Raw genomic sequence first — 18,636 nt, 5'->3', positions numbered from 1 at the left:
TCTGTTTTATGGCATTCTACTGTTTGCCTTTATAGGACTTGTTATTACTGTAACTGGACATTAGTTGGTGTCCTTACTTGTTTAATGCTTCCCCCAAACTAAACTCTGAGCTTTAGGAAGATGCATCTCCTTTCCTGGAAATTAGTAAAGAACCCAGAATTTTGTCTTTCAATCAAAAAACAGGATTTGACTTTTATGATTTTGCTTCTTCTACTTAGGAATACTTACAATATAAAATCACGTAACAGTTCAAATGGAAGCATACTCCTTTGATATCAGAATTATGACACTGTAATGAACTGTCAGGATGAAGACCACATAAGCCAGAATGGAAGGGAGGGGCTGGCCCTGAGGGGAGAAATGTTGTCAGTAAGAATGGACTAGAATAGAGAAAGTGTATCACATGGCTTTCTTCCCCAATCTTAATTATAAAAATGTAACATCAAAAAAAATTAATGGGAAAGTTTAGCAACATGTTTATGTATTCCATACCCAGGGGAATGACGTTTTGCAAAAATATAAAACGTAAGAAATCATCCTCTTTTAATGGGAAAGACTACCATGACTTTCTTAGCGAATATAAACTTGCAAATATGGCACCCACTGGTTTGTTCCCACAGTATCCTCTATGCGGACATTGTTGGGTTCACCCGTCTGGCCAGTGACTGCTCCCCTGGAGAACTCGTCCACATGCTGAATGAACTCTTTGGAAAATTTGATCAAATTGCAAAGGTGAGTATTAGTGATTGCTTTCTATTTTGAGGATGTATAAAATTTGGGCTTACCTTTTCTTGGTCCTTACCAGTTTTTTGTCTCTTCATAAAAGCATCCTTTAGAAATCTTATTTATAAATTTGTTGGATTTATTTGCCATTGATAAGGCTCAGACCTACATTGGGAAAGAGAAATGCAGTAGCATATAATTAGCATACGCTTTCATTTATTTTTAAGACTCTGGCTTATATATAATTCAGCACACATATAATAAATGCATTCAAAATAACGAGACTTGATTTGCACATCTCTCTGCACTGTGCTGTTCTTAGCTTCTCTTTTTAGGCATTTTGATGTCAATGAGTTGGAAACGTAATTTCCTTTCCAGTTATAACCATTATATGTTCACAGTGTTAAGCAGCATTCTGGGAAAATCCTTAAGACAGGATGCATCCCTTCTTCCTAAGGCCTTATTTACTGTTGTCTCATTTTTATCCATTGGCCCGTGTGCCACTTGCAGAGATGTAAGCTCAGTATTCACCATTCATATGCTCATTTGTGGGAAGTTTCACAGGGGAGAAATGATGACAGCTGATTTAAAACCATACCAGACCTCACTCCAGACTTATTTATTGGAACTATTAAGATTTCTGGTGGGAACATTGGTATTTTTTCTTGCTTGCTAGCCCTCTATATTTGTCTCATAAAATGTTTCTGCCCTTAATTTTTGTCTTTAAATGGTTCCCAACAAAAATCCTTTATTCTGCTTATCAAAATGTATTTTTTACATTAGGAAGAGTTACTTCTAAGTTTAGTTCATGGTAAAATTTTCCTTACACTTAAACAATAGAGAACATTCCAGCCAAGCTCCCAGGCACAAACATGGCTTTCAGATGTTCACAGAGTCACTCCTGGGTCAAGCTCCCCATGAGATGCCTTATGTTGCCCAACTGACCATGATAAATCTCACTGGGGATTCTAAAAAAATCACTGAGAGTACAGCTCTGTTTCCTTCCTTTACCAAACCAAAGGAAAAGGCTGCGTTGGGGTTGGGAGGGCTCATCTTTAAGGAAAAAAAAGAAAACAATGTCTTGACTATATTCTCCATGAGGGAGCAGCCAGGTTTGTCTATGTTGCCAATTATTGGTTCCTTGTGACCTAAGGGGGGAAAGGAAATACTTATCAATGAATGATTGTTAAACCAAATAAAAACATAGATTATCTGTTAAAAAATAATGTCTTGAGAGTTTGAGTTAATAAAAGGTCATTTTTGCTGCACTGCCTGGTGACAGGTTAGGAAGAAACTTTCCAGTCTTGGCTGGTGACAGAGTTTCAGTGTTCTGAGGGCATTTTCCCTGTGTGCAGAACTCTGTGTCCAAATTACTTCTCTTTATAAGGACACCAATCATACAGGATTAGGGGCCCACCCTACTCCTGTATGGAGCAGGAAATGGCAACCTACTCCAGTATTCTTGCCTGGAAAATCCCATGGACAGAGGAGGCTGGTGGGCTACAGTCCATGTGCTCACACAGAGTCGGACACAACTGAGCGAGAAACACTTTCTACTCCTGTATGACCTTATCATAGCTAATTACATCTGCAGTAACCCTATTGCCAAGTAAAGTCACATTTACAGGTACCAGGGGTTAGGATTTCAACATATGAATTTGAGGAGGACAGAGTTTATATCACATAGAAGAGGTAATCAGTGTGATTTCCTGCTCCTCTCTGATGATTATAACAAAGGAACGTCCAGGCAATATCAGAGTCTGGACAAGGATTGCTTGGTCCACACATTGTTGGTTACAGGAACGTCCAGGCAATATCAGAGTCTGGACAAGGATTGCTTGGTCCACACATTGTTGGTTACAGGGGCAGCATACTTTGGATATCAGTTCACATCTCATAGTTCAGATCATGGAGTCAGAGAGCCTTGTAAGCAAACAGCTCAGTCCATTGAGTGAATGCTATGAAAGCACATTACTTTAAATTAAGGAACTCAAAATCATTGCTCATTCACTGTGATATTTTATCCACTTTAGTGAGGTATAGTTGGCATACAAAAAGCTGTACATATTTAGTAGACATACAACTTATTAAGCTTTAGGGATACACCCTTGAAACCATCACTGCAATCTATGCCATAAACATTTATCACCTACAGATCTTCATTTTGCCCTTTTAATTTATTATCGTTATCATTATCATCAGCGTCATTATTATTTTGTGATTAAAACACTTAACATCTACCTTTGCAGCCTGTGTTTAGGTATACAGTATAGTATTATTAGCTATAGACACTGTGCTGTACAGATCTCTAGGACTTACTCATCACACATAACTGGAACTTTTTGCCCTTTGACCAACACCTCCCCATTTCCCGCCTCTCCCCAGCCCAGAAACCACCATTCTACACCCCGTTTCTGTGTTTGACCAATGAGATTCCTCGTATAAGTGGTATCGTGTAACATTTGTCATTCTGTATCTGGCTTATTTCACTTTGTTGTTGTTCAGTTGCTCAATCCTGTCCAACTCTTTGCGACCCCATGGATGGTAGCACACCAGGCTTCCCTGTCCTTCACTATCTCCCGGAGTTTGCTCAAATTCATGTCCGTTGAGTCAGTGATGCCATCCAACCATCTCATCCTTTGTTGTCCCCTTCTCCTCCTTCCTTCAATCTTTCCCATCATCAGGGTATTTTCTAATGAGTTGTCTCTTTGCATCAGGTGGCCAAAGTACTGGAGTTTCAGCTTCAGCATCAGTCCTTCCAATAAATATTCAGGACTGATTTCCTTTAGGATTGACTGGTTTGATCTCCTTGCAGCCCAAGACACTCTCAAGAGTCTTCTCCAACACCACAGTTTGAAAGCTCAAAGAAGGCTGAGCGCTGAAGAATTTATTTCAATTAACAAATCAAATTCAACAGCACATTAAAAAAAAAATCATATACCATGACCAAATGGGATTTATCTCTAGGATGCAAGTTGGATGGCATAGCAAATCAATTGATGAGGTATATATATATATATACCGCATTAACATAATGAAGGATAAGAAACACAGGCTCATCTCAATCAATTGCAGGAAAAGCATTTGACAAAACTGAACACCCTTTTATGATTAAAAACTCTCAACTACTAAGAAGGAACTCAGCTCAACACAATAAAGCTATATATGAAAAGCCCACCGTGAACATCATATTCAGCAGTGAAAAACTGAAAGCTTTTCTTCTAAGACTGGGGAGAAGACAAGGGCACCTGCTCTCACCAGTTCATTTCAACACAGTGCTGGGAGCTCTTGACACAGGCCTCAGGCAAGAAAGAGAAAGGCATTCAAATCAAAAAAGGAGTAAAATTATTAGTTTGCACATGATATGACCTTGTATGTAGAAAACTTTAAAGAGTCCACAAAAATTTGTTGGTGGTGGTGGTTGGTGGTTTAGTCATGAAGTTGTGTCTGACTCTTGTGACCCCATGGACTGTAGCCCGCCAGGCTCCTCTGTCCATGGGATTCTTCAGGCAAGAATACTGGAGTGGGTTGCCATTGCCTTCTCCAGGGGATCTTCCTGACCCAAGGCTTGAACTCGGGTCTCCTGCCTTGCAGGCAGATTCTTTACCAACTGAGCTACGAGGGAAGCATAAAAATCTGTTAGTGCTAATAAACTCAGTAAAGTTGCAGGATACAAAGTATGTGTACAATAATCTGTTGTGTTTCTATATACTAACAATGAAGTATCTCAAAAGAAAATCAAGGAAACAATTCCATCTACATTATCATCAAAAAGAATGAAAAACTTAGGGATAAACTTAACTAAGCAGACTGTGTACCCAGTCGTGTCTGATTCTTTGTGACCCCATCACCTGTAACCCATAAGGCTCCTCTGGCCATGGGATTTTACCAGCAAGAATACTGGAGTGGGTTGTCATTTCCTATGCCAGGGAATCTTCCTGACCCAGGGATCAAACCCACATCTCCTATGTCTCCTCCATTGGCAGGCAGTTCTTTACCATTGCACCACCTGAGAAGCTCTAACTAAGCAAGTGAATGACTTATGCACCAAAAACTATAAAACACTGATGAAAGAAATATAAATAGACACAAATAGGTAGAAAGATATTCCATATTCATGGGTTGGAAGAATTAATATTGTTAAAATAGTACCCAAAGCCATCTACAGATTCAGTGCAATCCCAATCAAAATCCCCATGTAGTTTTTACAGAAATAGAAAAAAATCAATCCTGAAATTTATATAGAATCACAAGAGACCACAGATATCCAAAGCAATTTTGAGCAAGAAGAACAAAGCTAGAGGCTTCATACTTCCTGATTTCAAAATATCTTCCAGCTACAACAATTCAAACCAGTAGGATACTAAGAACAGACATATAGACCAACAGAACACAATAGAGAGACCAGAAATAATCCCATGCAGTCAACTGGTCTTTGATAAGGCTACCAAGAATTCACTGTTATTAATCTTACTGTTTCTAGACTCAGAATACACATTTAGGAAGTAAAAGTTGCTCTGTCGTGTCGGACTCTTTGCAACCCCATGGACTATACAGTCCATGGAATTCTCCAGGCCAGAATACTGGAGTGGGTAGCCTTTCCCTTCTCCAGGGGATCTTCCCAACCCAGGGATGGAACCCAGGCCTCCCACATTGCGGGCAGATTCTTTACCAGTTGAGCCACCAGGGAAGTCCAAGAATAGTGGAGTGGGTAGCCTATCCCTTCTCCAGGGGATCTTCCCAACCCAGGAATCTAAGAAGGGTCTCCTGCATTGCAGGCAGATTCTTTACCAACTGAGCTATCAGGGAGGTCAAGATTTATTAACACACCCTCTACAGCGCTATAGGTAAGCATGAAAGTACACAAGCTCTCTATGAGACAGGGAAAGAAATATGCAAAAACCTTCAGTAAATCTAGCGCATGATTTAAGGACAAAAAGATCTTATGTTCATTTTATTATTTCAAATATTTTCAGTTTATCCATAAGCGTGTGTGTTAAGAAGGGGAAAAAAATCTGTGTTTGGTACTTCTTTATCTATGTATTTATTTTAAATTTGAGTGAATAGTCTATAAGCTAGTTGAAAAGGTTAGAAATGGATGTAGGATTGATGCGTATGAATGAAATTGATCTTGATATTGTAATATAAATACAACCCAGGCAAGAAAAATGAGTTCGTCTAACTTGATATTAAAATGGTTTAACCTAAGGTCAGAATAAAGTTTTAAATCACTTGGCAATGTTGAATGGTGGCTCATTATACTGCATTATACTGTAGTGATGTTTATCAGAAGCTACATGTCTGCAGGTAAGAATTCGCTTCAGCTTTGAAAGAGGTGAGGAAAACCATGAACGCAGTAGGAAATAACGTACGATTCTAATTCCAGTTGAGTTCTGATCACCATTTCCTATCCTGAAAGATTCTGCTCTGCACAGAACATTTCATTTCACTGTCAGTATCTGAGGATATTCAGACTACAAAGCATAGACCTATCTTCACATTTCTCTGCTAAGTGTGATTCATTCCAGAATATTCTCTCAGCCTTCCCCTCCCACCCCTTACCCTCATCCTTCCTGCTTTGGTAAAGGGGTGTGTGGTTCAGGGTGGCTTAATGTTGATGGGCAATTAAGGGAAACTGAACTAGTTTATGGCTTCTCAGGTTGGCGCAGCGGTAAAGAATCCACCTGCCAATGCAGGAGACGCAAGAGACAGGGGTTCAATCCCTGGGTCGGGATCCTCTCCTAGGGAGGAGGGCATGGCAATCCACTCCAATATTCTTGCCTGGAGAATCCCATGGACAGAGGAGCCTGGAGGGCTACGGTCCATAGGGTCTCAAAGAGTTGGACCCGAGTGAAGCAACTTAGCACACACGCAATGCAGTTGAAATTCTGTAACTTCTTCTTTCAGGAGAATGAATGCATGAGAATAAAAATTTTAGGAGACTGCTACTACTGTGTGTCCGGACTGCCTATATCTCTCCCTAACCATGCCAAGAATTGTGTGAAAATGGGACTGGATATGTGTGAAGCCATAAAGTAAGTGTAATGCTTAGTAAGAGCCTTTTAAACTGCATAATACATTTTCATTGTCGTTCTTACAACTGTTTCTGGTGTTTTGTCTACTGAAAATACATACACAATTGTTCATTTAAACAGAAACGGGCAAAGACTCATTTATCAGCATGTGAGAACTCAGTCTAGAGTAAAGCTCTGTGTTTTGTTTTGTTATTATTAATCTTATTGTACAGGAACACTGTGTTAGAAATTTGTGGGAAGGGACTGTGTCATTAATTTCAAAGATAATTTCTTTGTAAACAATTGAAAAGTCTCCTCCAATCTTTAGGGAAAATTTTGTACTTTTAATGTCTCTCTTGATTTCTGACAAGTACACATAAATTGTAAGAGAGAAGGTAGTTTTTACCACCAGAGTGCAATGAATAGAAAAATCCAGCCCAGAATAACTCCGTCTGGTCAAACACACTCAGCTCTGTGAATTTAGTTTCAGCTTTTATCCATAATAGTTTTCTGCTTTGTATCTATAGTTTCTTTTATTGTAAGATTTGTAGAGAATATTTGCTTACAAAGAATAATGGTATCATTACAACTGACAAGTGTAGCGTGAAAATGTGAGCTACAAAGTGAATTTTCAGTGCTGGTACTGTAATGCATACTTCTTTATAAGTGCCTTCATAGAAGCCCTGATAGTCTTATAAATGATAAAAGCTCTTGTTTGTTGACTGTTTGATTGAAAAATTTCAGTTCGAGGGTTTTTTGGTAGGGGATTGCCTATTTTTGGTCAAGTGATTTTCTCTTCTCCTCCACATATTTTTGTTCTAAATGGGATGGAAATTATGTGCTTGATGTTTGAATTCCTTTTCTCAGGATTAGAGTAACTGGGACTTTAAGTGAGAAAGCAACAAATCAAGTTAATTGCGCTGTGTTCAGCCCACTGTGGTATTGGCCGTGGGCTGAAATGGACTGAGAGGTTTGACGATGGGTTTCCAGTGCTTTCCAGGGAAGAATGATTAGACCTCCAGCCTCAGCAGAGTCCGCAGACCTGAGCGTCCAGACTCACTAGCTGAGTGGTGTCGGGGCCACTGCACGGCAGTCAGGAATGGGTGGGCAGAGACATAGGAGGACAGGAAGGAAGAATCCAGATGGGAGAGGTGGACGATGTGGCCTCAACTTGCCACCTGAGATGCTTTGATGGGAATTAGCTGTCTCCCCTGCTTCTCCTCCAAAATAAATCGTTTGTCTTCTCAGAGGCATTGAAAAAAAAAAAGCTTTTCAGCTGTTTTCAAAAGTCATTAACTGTTCAGGACATCATGGGTCCAGATATAAGTGCATTCAATCCATGTAAAATTAACAGATTTTCTCACATTTGTAACCACCCCTGGAAGCCACCTCATTGTTTGAACCAAACATGAGAGGGAACAGGCTTTATGAATGGGTTTTGTGAAGGATGAAATTATGGGCATCAGTAGCACATTTGATTTGACAAAATGCCCTTTTGTTGTTGTTGTTTAGTTGCTCAGTCATGTCTGACTCTTTGTGACCCCATGGACTGTAGCCCTCCAGGCTCCTCTGGCCATGGAATTCTCCAGGCAAGAATACTAGAGTGGGTAGCCATTCCCTTCTTCAGGGATAGAACCTGGCTCTCCTGCATTGCAGGCGACTCTTTACCATCTGAGCCACCAGGGAAGCCCAGGGAAAGAGAGAGCACCTCGGCAAATTTTGGAAACTCTTTGTTCTCTCTCACATACAAAAGCAAGCATTTCCATTCCCATTTCTTAAGCCATAAGATGAGAGTGAATACAGGAGTTTCAGATTTTGAAGCTGGTGAGGAGAAGGCCTACACTTAGCACTTGGAATTTTACCAGATGACCTCCAGTTTTCCTTGGAACCAACAACACGGATCCAGGGATGTCTGTCTGTGTGTTTCCCTCTGAGCAGGGACCTCCACGTTTATTCAGAGCCTCATTCCCTGTTAGCTAGGTCACCACTGCGGAAGTTCTTTGGCTGCAGTTTTGGAATATTCCCAGCATTTAGACACATTTTTCCCCCCCTTTCATGAAAATGTAAACTGTTCTTAATCAAGGCAGTGCTCTCAGAACCCTGATTTTGTAAGTGATTAAAGCTCCTCTTAAATTAGAAAGATTGTCTACTATAATCGCAAACTCTAAGCCATCATTTCAACATTTGTCTATAGATCACACAGATTTCATCTGCATCTACAGGAATTAAAATGTTTCTGGTCAGTCAATTCATCTGAACCCTTGATCAACTCATTTTTCTAAAACAGACATGAAGCCCATGAAGATGGTTTAATTCAAAGACTCGAGTTACTAACCAGTCACTGCTGTCAGACTGGCCTCATGAGTACTCCTGGGTGCTGTCAGGAAGGAGGGCTCAGGGGAGTGGGCAGCAGAGATGAGCCAGCGTGAGCAAGCCCAGAGGGGAGGACCAGACACCCCCTGGCAGCCGTTTGCGCTCAGAGCTTATGCAGGCAAAGCATCAAGGCAAGCCTCCTGTGTCATGGAGATGCTCCTTCTGGGAGCAGGATTGAAGGATGTGGACGACTTGCAAAGTACTTGATATAGGTTGTCATTTTTATGACAAAATATAAACAGAAAAGGACAATAGAAAGGGAAGGGAAAGAAACAGCCTCTGTATTATTTTTTCAGGAGGTCATTTATTTTTACATCATGGACCCATTTCTTTTTATCGCAGTATGCTAGGATGGTTCTGCTTCATCATTGAGGCTTGACGTTCATTGTTCATTGTTGGTCATTGTTGTTCAGTCTCTCAGTCGTGACCGACTCTGCAGCCCCCGTGGACTGCAGCACACCAGCCTTCCCTGTCCTTCAGCATCTCCCAGAGCTTGCTCAAAGTCATGTCCATTGGGTCAGTGATGCCGTCCCACATGCATACCTGTGGCATTTTGAGATGTTTCGGGTTCTACTGCATCCCACACCTGGGAACCCTTCCTCGTAACTGTGCTGCAATCAATGTCATCACTTCCCTCCACGTTTCCTCTTGGGGTGATTCGATCCGTGGAAGTAGGTACACCTTCCTGCCAGGGACACCTTCTTCTTTTACAACTATATTTTAATCGATAAACATATTTAACTGGCAGAAACAAATAGGCATCACCACTCATTGCCATTTTCTCTTAAAGGAAGTTGTCTTTTTTCTTTCTTTTTCAATTGGAATATAATTGCCTTACAATGTTGTATCCGTTTCCACTATTCAGTGAAGTGAATCAGCTGTATGTATATGTATATATATGGATATATATCCCCTCCCTCTTGGACCTCCCCCTCCCTCCCCACCCCACCCCTCTGGGTCATCACAGAGCATGGAGCTGAGCCCCCTGTGCTGTACAGCAGCTCCCCACTAGCCATCTGTTTTACACATGGTCGTGTACATATGTCTGTCCTAATCAAAGGAAGTTCTTCATTTGTCTCTTTCAATGAGTCAGTGACAGGATCCTAAAGTATTTTTTAAGTGGTTTTTTAAAATTCGTTTCTTTTTAATGATACCTTATGCATTATTAAATCTTCTTAAAGCATACTCTCTTCTCTTTTTTGTTAAAGAAATGTGCACAGTGGAAAAGCATTCAGCTTGTGGTTAATTTTTTTTTTTTTAATTCCTATTCACACTGAAGTCATTTAAGCTCACAAATAAGCCCTATTGTCTCATCAGCAGAAAATATTCCTTGGGGACATATGCTACGGTGAGCATTAGAACTGCGCATGGCATCTAAGATTGTTTCTGACAGTACAAGGCAATGTCTCACGAGTCTAGTATGAAAACTTCGAGGAGGGGGTCAGCACATGATGGGTGCTTGATGTGTATTGGTTGGAAAAGTAGAAGCTACAACCAAATGTTGCATCATGGCCACAGCCAGCCTGAGGCTTTACTGGCTGGAGCACTGGCTTGGTGCTGATGGGTTATCCTGGTAATAACTAGAGAGAAAAGCCCTTTCTCTGGCCTCCGAGCAGCAATCTTCCAGCACAGGAGGAGCTCATGACCGTACTTCCAACAGCCTGAGACATTCTGTATAATAAAATGCCCAGAAAATCGGCCAAGGATGACGGGAAGAAGAGACTGGCCCTGGAGGGTGATGTGACTTTCCTTCTCTCTAGGAAAGTGAGGGACGCCACCGGAGTGGACATCAACATGCGCGTGGGAGTGCATTCTGGGAACGTCCTGTGCGGCGTGATCGGGCTGCAGAAGTGGCAGTACGACGTGTGGTCACATGATGTCACCCTGGCCAACCACATGGAAGCTGGAGGGGTCCCTGGGTAAGGCAGGACAAGGGCTTCCTCTTATCCAGCAGGCTCCAGGGTTAGGAATCCTAGGTCCACAGGCTAAGAGCTGACTGCTCAGTGCCCGGTGACTTCTGTTGCCTTGGTTAGTACCATGTTACTCGGTGACCTCTTCCATTAACAAGATGGACGCGAACTCTCAGGCCCCAATTCCACCACCCCTGGGACCTGTGGTTAGAGACTGGATGTCAGATCCTGAATTACAGACTTTGACTGATCTGTATGTTTATGAATAGAGACCTAAGTTAAAGATGGCTTATAATGCACTAGAGATATGTGGCCTTTCTCTGAAATCAGTCCTATTAAAATAAGCAAACGGTACCCTCTGGACAAATGACAAGAGAATCTTTGCAGGTGCTGTAATTTGAAGAAGTATGAGAACAGGCATTGAGAAGGAAAGCCTGTAGTTTTATACATATCAGCACGTGTTCTCAAATGACTTTGCCATGCAATTCAGAAAACTATCCTCATACCTCCAGATTCAGTATGATCACGTTTTATGTGCTATAATTCACCATGCAGGTTTCACTGAGTGCAGCGAGGCTCCATATATTAGCAGCTCTTGATATCGAGAAACATCTTCCCATAGCTGTGGGTAACAGACTATGAACTTATAGCCTTTCCTTCACCTGGGGCAGAAGGAGTTCTTTCTGAAGTCCCAGATAAATAGAAAATCTTGCGTGTTCCTTCTTCTGTATCTTGATTGTGGTTTTTCAAATGGAATTTCAGACGTGTTCACATTTCTTCTGTGACCCTGCAACACTTGAATGGAGCTTACAAAGTGGAAGAAGGCGATGGTGACATCAGAGACCCGTATTTAAAGCAGCACTTGGTGAAAACTTACTTTGTAATCAACCCCAAGGTCAGTATCACAAAGAGTCTATAATTAGCCCATGACTTCTGTGATTAAAAGTAAAGAGGGCAAATGACTGATATGGAAAGTTTTTTTTAGTCAAGAACCAGTGTAATTCTTTGCTAGTCTTTGCCTCTAAAACTATTTTAAATACCTATGTTTTGTGAAAATGCATTCAAATATTTATGAAAGAAGCAGTTGAAATGAATTGCTTGTTTGTATGACAAGGATATTGTCTGCATCATAAGGTTGTAGAGGTTAGTTAGTCAGTACTTACCAATGTATACATTAGTCCACGGGTGTGAACCTCTGGGCTGTGGACTGGTACCTCCTGTTAGATCAGCAAGAGCATTAGATTAGAAATAACGTGCACCATAAATGTAATGCATTTGATCACCCTGAAACCATCCCCCCGCCCCCAGTCCATGTAAAAATAGTCTTCCACTAAATAGGTCCCTGGGGAAGGGCATGGCAACCCACTCCAGTATTCTTGCCTGGAGAATTCCATGGACAGAGGAGTCTGGCGGGCTACAGTCCACGGGGTTGCAGAGAGTCAGACACAACTAAGCACCTAACAGATAGGTCCCTGGTGCCAAAAAGTTTGGGTACCACTGTGTTAGTGCATCATGGGCCCTTCCTGGCAGTTAGAAAATTAAATGAAGACAAAAAGTTTGCTCAGGACCTCAGCTGACAAAAATCTAATGAGATTAAGTGGATGAAGATATAAGAAAAAAAGAAAGAAGAAATTACTGAAAGATTAACAACAAAATGTCATATAAACATTTGGGTGAGCACGTTATGTGCAAACATGTTAACTTTGACATGACGAAAACCATCCATCCCATGCAGACAGCTGCTATCTCTTACTCTCTTCCCACCACGTGTCAGGCCAGAGCAGGGGGCTCATCAAAGGAGCTCTCATCTCTTTTACCCCTTCCCAAATTCCTGCCAAATGGATACTATTGCTATTTACAGATTAAGAAGCTGAGTCTCTGAAGGTTTATGTAGCTTCCTCCACATCACTGGCTGATAAACAGCGCAGGTAGCAGCAAGAAACTCCTCTGAATTGTCCAAACAAATATCGCAAAATCAATGAAGTCAAGTTTAGGAATGTTTGCTCACAAGAGCCTCCGTGAAACCCCAGTTCATCTTTGGGGACAAACTTCCAACTCACTAGACAGTTGATCTGGAGACAGATATGTGACAAGCAGGAGGAACTATGGGGCGGAAGTGGCAGGTGCAGGGAAAAGGTTTAAAAAACGTGTCCAGAGAACACTGTGTTCAGACAAAGAACACCAAAACACAAATATTCGAGGCCATTTCGCATCCGAAAAGAGCCCCAATCTCGACAGCCATCACTTTAGGAAAAAAAACAAAACCATTAAAACATGAAAACAGATCAGCATATTCTGTCTAAGAATCAGCTTTATAAAAACGTCCCTTCCAATGGCTATCGTTTTTTCCGAAGTTTCAAGTGCAGGTAGGTTTTGTTGTCTGCGAAAACTGACTCAGCTCCTCTGGGATGTGGCCGTGCCCCCCGGCGACCCTGAAGGACTGAGGGCGGGAGCCCGCAGAGTGAAGGCGGTGATGGTGGAGGAATCCGCTGATGCGCGGGGAGGGAGGAGGGGAGGGGGGGGGAGGTGCGCCTGCGGCCCTCCAGGTGGATGCTGTGTTTCTCACCCCAAGGGAGAGCGGCGGAGCCCTCAGCACCTCTTCAGACCTCGACACACCCTTGACGGAGCCAAGATGAGAGCCTCCGTCCGCATGACCCGGTACCTGGAGTCCTGGGGGGCGGCCAAGCCCTTTGCACACCTGCATCACAGAGACAGCATGACTACGGAGAACGGCAAGATCAGCACCACGGTACGCCCTCCCCGCCCTCCCTGCCCGGGGCTCCAGATGGCTCCAGCGCCGGGCGTAAGCTAGCTCCCCAAAACAAAAGGCGTGTCCCGCCAAAACCGCTTGTGTCTGTAAGGAAGGAAGCTTGCCGTCTCTGACTTCCCAGAGAGGCCCCCGACAAACAGCTATTAGGCTATCGTGAGCGTCAGTTGCTAAGGACTTTAACCAAGAGTGACTTTGCGTGATCACTTTCTTATCAAAGACTGTTATTTACAACGGGCAGTAGCCATTGCGTACGCCTGAATTATTTTTAAATGCAAGTTTGTAATTTGCTTTGGCTGCCACGAAGTGGAAAGCCCGAGCATCTTCATAAAAAAACAAATGAAGGCCTGATGTCCTTGGGGTTTGAGCAGCATCATTAACCCCGTCCTAATCCCCAGAGGTTCAGGCTGTGTCGGAAGCAAAGTGCATTCTACTGTTGGCGTCCCTTATGGACGCCATCCCAACTTCTAAGAGGGAATCAAGTCCCACTGCTCTGGACAACAGGGACCTTTCGATAAGATTGCTGAAATGCAGATGAAGAATAGAAATACTCACGGGAGGAGAGAAAAGGAAATACAATGGAGCACTTAGAATAATCCCAACGGTGCATTTAGATCTTAAAACAGTCTCTGAGTACAGTTTCATGCAGAATGGTATTCACTGTGTTAGGGATGTGGTTGAGGTTAAAAAAAAGGGGGGAGGGATGTTCCATAATTCTTATTAGCTGATGAAAAAAAAAGCACATGAGGCTGTCAGGTAAAAGTGGACATTTCCAATCTTCCTGTGTCCATAGGCCTGTCACAGTAACATGCACAAACCCAACACGCAGGGGTCAGCATTCCTGCTTTGTCTTAGTTCTCTCTCTTCTCTCAACTTCCTTTGTTCTTTTCTAACTGAAAAATAAATGATCTGATAGAAGATCGTGATCTTTCAGGCGGTCAACAGGGAGACCTCCAGGGCAAGTCCTAGAGGAGTCTGTATTCTATCGGGAAGAAAGAGACCCTAAGTAGGACTCAAATAAACAAAGGAGATCACTGCAGGTACTGCTAAGGGCTGTGATGAAAAGAAAAGGAAGGAATGTCTTGGGGAGTGACTGATGTGGCTCCTCTGGGTGGGGTGGCTGGGGGAGTCTCCGAGAAGGGGAGGGGTCAATGGGAAGAGTAGGGGGAAAAAGGACAAATTCAGCAGCCCTGAAATGGAAAAGAATTGGTGTCTTTGAGAGCAGAGAAGAGACTGTGTGGCTGTCAGATCATCAACAGAAAGCCAGGGGAGGTCATTAGGGTGAGAGGCTCCAAGTAATCATGTATAATTTATTCTGATTGTAGTGGGAAGTCATTAGAGGGTCATAAGCAGGGAAGGGCATCGTGTAATTAACGCTCTGGATGATGGACCAAGAGTGCAGGGCTCCAAGAGAGGATGGTGCCCTTGTTTGCTGAGATTTTAGCAGTGGGAACAGTGAGAAACAGATTCAGGGTATAATTTGAAAGTGGAACAAGTTAAGACTTGTTGATATGTGTGGAAAGGAAGTTCAAAGACGAATCCACATGTTTGGGTTGTGCACCTAGAAGAATGATGATCCCATTAACTGAACTGACAAATACTTGGAGCAAAGTCAGAGAATTTGGGGAAGAAAAATCAAGACTTTGCTAGTGGACATCGTCAAATCAATATGCCTTTTAGACACCAAAGTGCAGCTCGGAAGTTGGCATTTGGGTATGTGCTCCTGGAGCTCCAGGTAGAGGTCCTGGTAGGAGATGTGGATGTGAGAGGCATCAGATTTTAGGTGATATTTGAAGCTGTGGATCTGGATGAGGTCACGAGAAGAGATGCAAGGAGTGGGGCCCAGAGCCACTGGGGGCCTCCAGCAGCTAGACCTGTTAGAGGAGAAGCACGCTAAGACCTAGGATCTGATTGTCAGGGAAAGTCAATGCTTCTGTCCCTCCTGTAGAAAGAATCAGATAATTCTACCTCCACACTAAATTTATTATTAGTGCTAATGGCTAATAACTTTATCTCTGATTGAGATTTGTTATAAACCAAATTGATTGGTTGACTGGCTGGTTGATTGGTTGGTTGGTTGGCTGGCTGATTGGTTGGTTGACTTGCTGGTTGACTGATTGGTTGGTTGGCTGGTTGGTTAGTTGGTTGGCTGGTTGACTGGTTGGTTGGTTGACTGGCTGGTTGGTTGACTGCTTAGTTGGTTCATTGGTTGGTTGGCTGGCTGGCTGGTTGTTTGGTTGGCTGGTTGACTGGCTGGTTGGTCGACTGGCTGGTTGGTCGACTGGCTAGTTGGCTGGTTGGTTGGTTGACTGGCTGGTTGGCTGACTGGTTGGTTGGTTTTCAGGAAATAAGAATCATATCTAAATACTAAAGCATTATTTTCTGTGCTACTTCATCTGTGTACCTGTGAAAATAAGGCCTTGCTTTCCGGGTGGTGTTATTGATGTTGTTGTGGTTGCTAATTTCTTATCAGTCTCCTTTGTCTCAGGACTTAAGAGCACCCCTCACCCTTACTATCTTAGCAAGGCACCCAAGGGAGGATTTCAGCCTGGCTCCAACCTCAGCATAATCTGTTGTTATGTGTTAGTGAAGATGCCTCCTTGGAGAGAGTTATAACTGCCTAGGGCTTTGAGCTCCAGAAAATTGTAGAAAGTGTATAAAAAACAGAGGATCTCTGGAACAGACTCTGTTTTCTTGACCAGCTGGCCTTGCCAGTTACAGACGGAGCCTCGGGACTGAGTTCCTCGGCAGCGACAGAAGACCTCTGAGGCTCTGGTTAGCACTTGGAGCCCACAGGACTGTGCCCCTTCCTTTCAGAAAGAACCCATTGTCATTCTTACTCGTCCATTCTAAGGCTGGACCACTGTCATCACCAAAAGTTATTTCCTTTATCTAATCCCCTATGCAGAACTTCATTGACTCTTGATTTAACATTGATGGAGCTGGTGAATAATGCATTATTTTATTAATACTTTATATAATAAAATGTGGAGTTCAGTTATCATTTTTAAGCCTTACCTTTCCCTGGGCTAAATACATTTCCTTATCTAACCTTGGAGCTTAAAGCAACAAAGAAAAGTTTCTCTGGAGCGTCTTTGTTCTAACTTTTATTTTAATTTCCACTACAACAATATACAAGTGAGTCTTGTGGTTTTTTAAGTCTATTATTGAACACTTAGCAATGGGTTCACTGTCTCCCTCTCACTGGCCTTTTTCAGGAACTATTATACCAGCACGCATGTACATTTCTTCTTTTTTATCAGTGATTCTCAGTTTCACATACTTAATCAATGGTCTCATTTCTTAACAGTTCACTTCACTGATAAGGATTGTCTATAGATTTTGTGATTATGTTTGTGTTTTAAAGCATCTTCTAAATTTTTGTCTCGTGTTAAAACTACAGTTCTACATGATTTAGGTTGTCTACAGTAACTTTAATAACAGTCTTCTGTAGGCATTGTTGCAAATAATATCTGCAGATATCAGGATGGGAATTTTGAAAATCGAGACAACAATCCTGACATTTCCAGTATCCAGAGTTCATAGATTACACCAACATTCTAAATATAAACTGAAGTTTTAATCTTGTTTCACACTTATAATTAAGCTCTTTTTCTCCACGTGGGTAGCAGCTTATTACCTAAATGATATTTACCATGATAAAAGAAGAAATATACATTATCTTTTCAAAATTCTTAATGTATGTTTTTAGCAACTAATAATCTTTTTTTCTTTAATAGGATGTACCAATGGGTCAGCATAATTTTCAAAATCGCACCTTAAGGTATGGTATACATTCCATTTTCTAATTTTCTAAAGGCTTAACTGTTCTTTATTTATTCCTAAAAGTAATTTTCATCAACTATAATAATTCTGAAGGCTATTTCTTCTGAAAAAAAGAGTAGCTGCTTGTGAAAAGCCCTATAAAGTTGCATTCAGCTTCTAAAAATAGAATTATTGCTATCCTTTCTTTTTAGAATTAAAAGAGGGAAAACACTGCCTAGTAAACTCTTTAGAACTTCAGATTGTTTTCTTAAAAACCATTCTTCATATTAATCTGGAGTAAAAAACTGAACTTTCTTAAAATGAGTATCTTTAAGTTATATTTTTGAGGTTGAATCCTAGAGATAAAAGCAAGATAAGTCCAGCCTTTCAAAGTGAAAAGAAGTGCAACCCACCCTGCTCAAACGAAGAAAAAATGCCTCCACAAGCGTCCAGGGGCCACTGTCATCCTCCACAAGCTCTCAGACATGACTCCTTTCCCTTGTCTGTGTTCCTCTAGCTTTGGGGCTCAGAACCTTCCTTTAGTTTAGGAGTTAAGTACTTTTTATTGAAGATGTTAGGATAATTTGGGGGCTTGCGTGGTGGCTCAGATGGTAAAAAATCTACCTGCAATGCTGGAGACCCAGGTTCAATCCCTGGATCGGGAAGATCCCCTGGAGAAGGAAATGGCAACCCATTCCAGTATTCTTGCCTGGAGAATCTCCCGGACAAAGGACCCTGGTGGGCTACAGTCCATGCGGTCGCACAGAGTCAGACACAACTAAGCGACTAACACTAGGATAATTAATGAATGGCCCCAAACTTAAAACTTTTCTTTCCCCACTTAAGAGATGAGTTTATTCCTATAGAAAATGCATTGTATCAAAGTGGAAAATGAACATAAATAATTAGATCATTAGCTGCCAGATCTTTAGTGCACTCTCTCCTGAATCCCTCTGTGTGACTTTATCTTGGTTGTCATGAGCTCTGATTTGTATTCTGTGTAAAACTTGAAATTTTAACATTGACCTATCACACTTAGAGCCTATGTTATATGGAAAATGGAGTTCTTGGGCTTTTGAAGTAT

The 18,636-nt window shown here is 41.9% G+C and overlaps 1 protein-coding gene across 6 annotated transcripts in view; it reads left to right on the top strand.

Annotated features, from left to right (window-relative positions):
* ADCY2 (adenylate cyclase 2) overlaps window positions 1–18,636 on the top strand; it is a 436,561-nt gene that overhangs the window by 294,682 nt on the left and 123,243 nt on the right. For all 6 annotated transcript variants that reach the window (XR_014062213.1, XM_081520577.1, XM_081520578.1 and 3 more), the window contains 6 exons: window positions 621–732; window positions 6,631–6,758; window positions 10,871–11,029; window positions 11,783–11,915; window positions 13,593–13,769; window positions 17,528–17,571. Coding sequence is in view for 5 of the 6 variants with exons in the window: in XM_081520577.1 (XP_081376703.1) it covers window positions 621–732; window positions 6,631–6,758; window positions 10,871–11,029; window positions 11,783–11,915; window positions 13,593–13,769; window positions 17,528–17,571 (753 nt within the window). In the remaining variant the exon portion in view is untranslated. The remainder of the gene's footprint in view (window positions 1–620; window positions 733–6,630; window positions 6,759–10,870; window positions 11,030–11,782; window positions 11,916–13,592; window positions 13,770–17,527; window positions 17,572–18,636) is intronic.

This window comes from Giraffa tippelskirchi, chromosome 8 (assembly GCF_054371585.1).
Source record: "Giraffa tippelskirchi isolate mGirTip1 chromosome 8, T2T-mGirTip1v1.2.pri, whole genome shotgun sequence".
Taxonomy (NCBI): Eukaryota; Metazoa; Chordata; class Mammalia; order Artiodactyla; family Giraffidae; genus Giraffa; species Giraffa tippelskirchi.
Note: the sequence above shows the minus strand (reverse complement) of the source record. Positions and strands in the feature narration are given on the sequence as shown.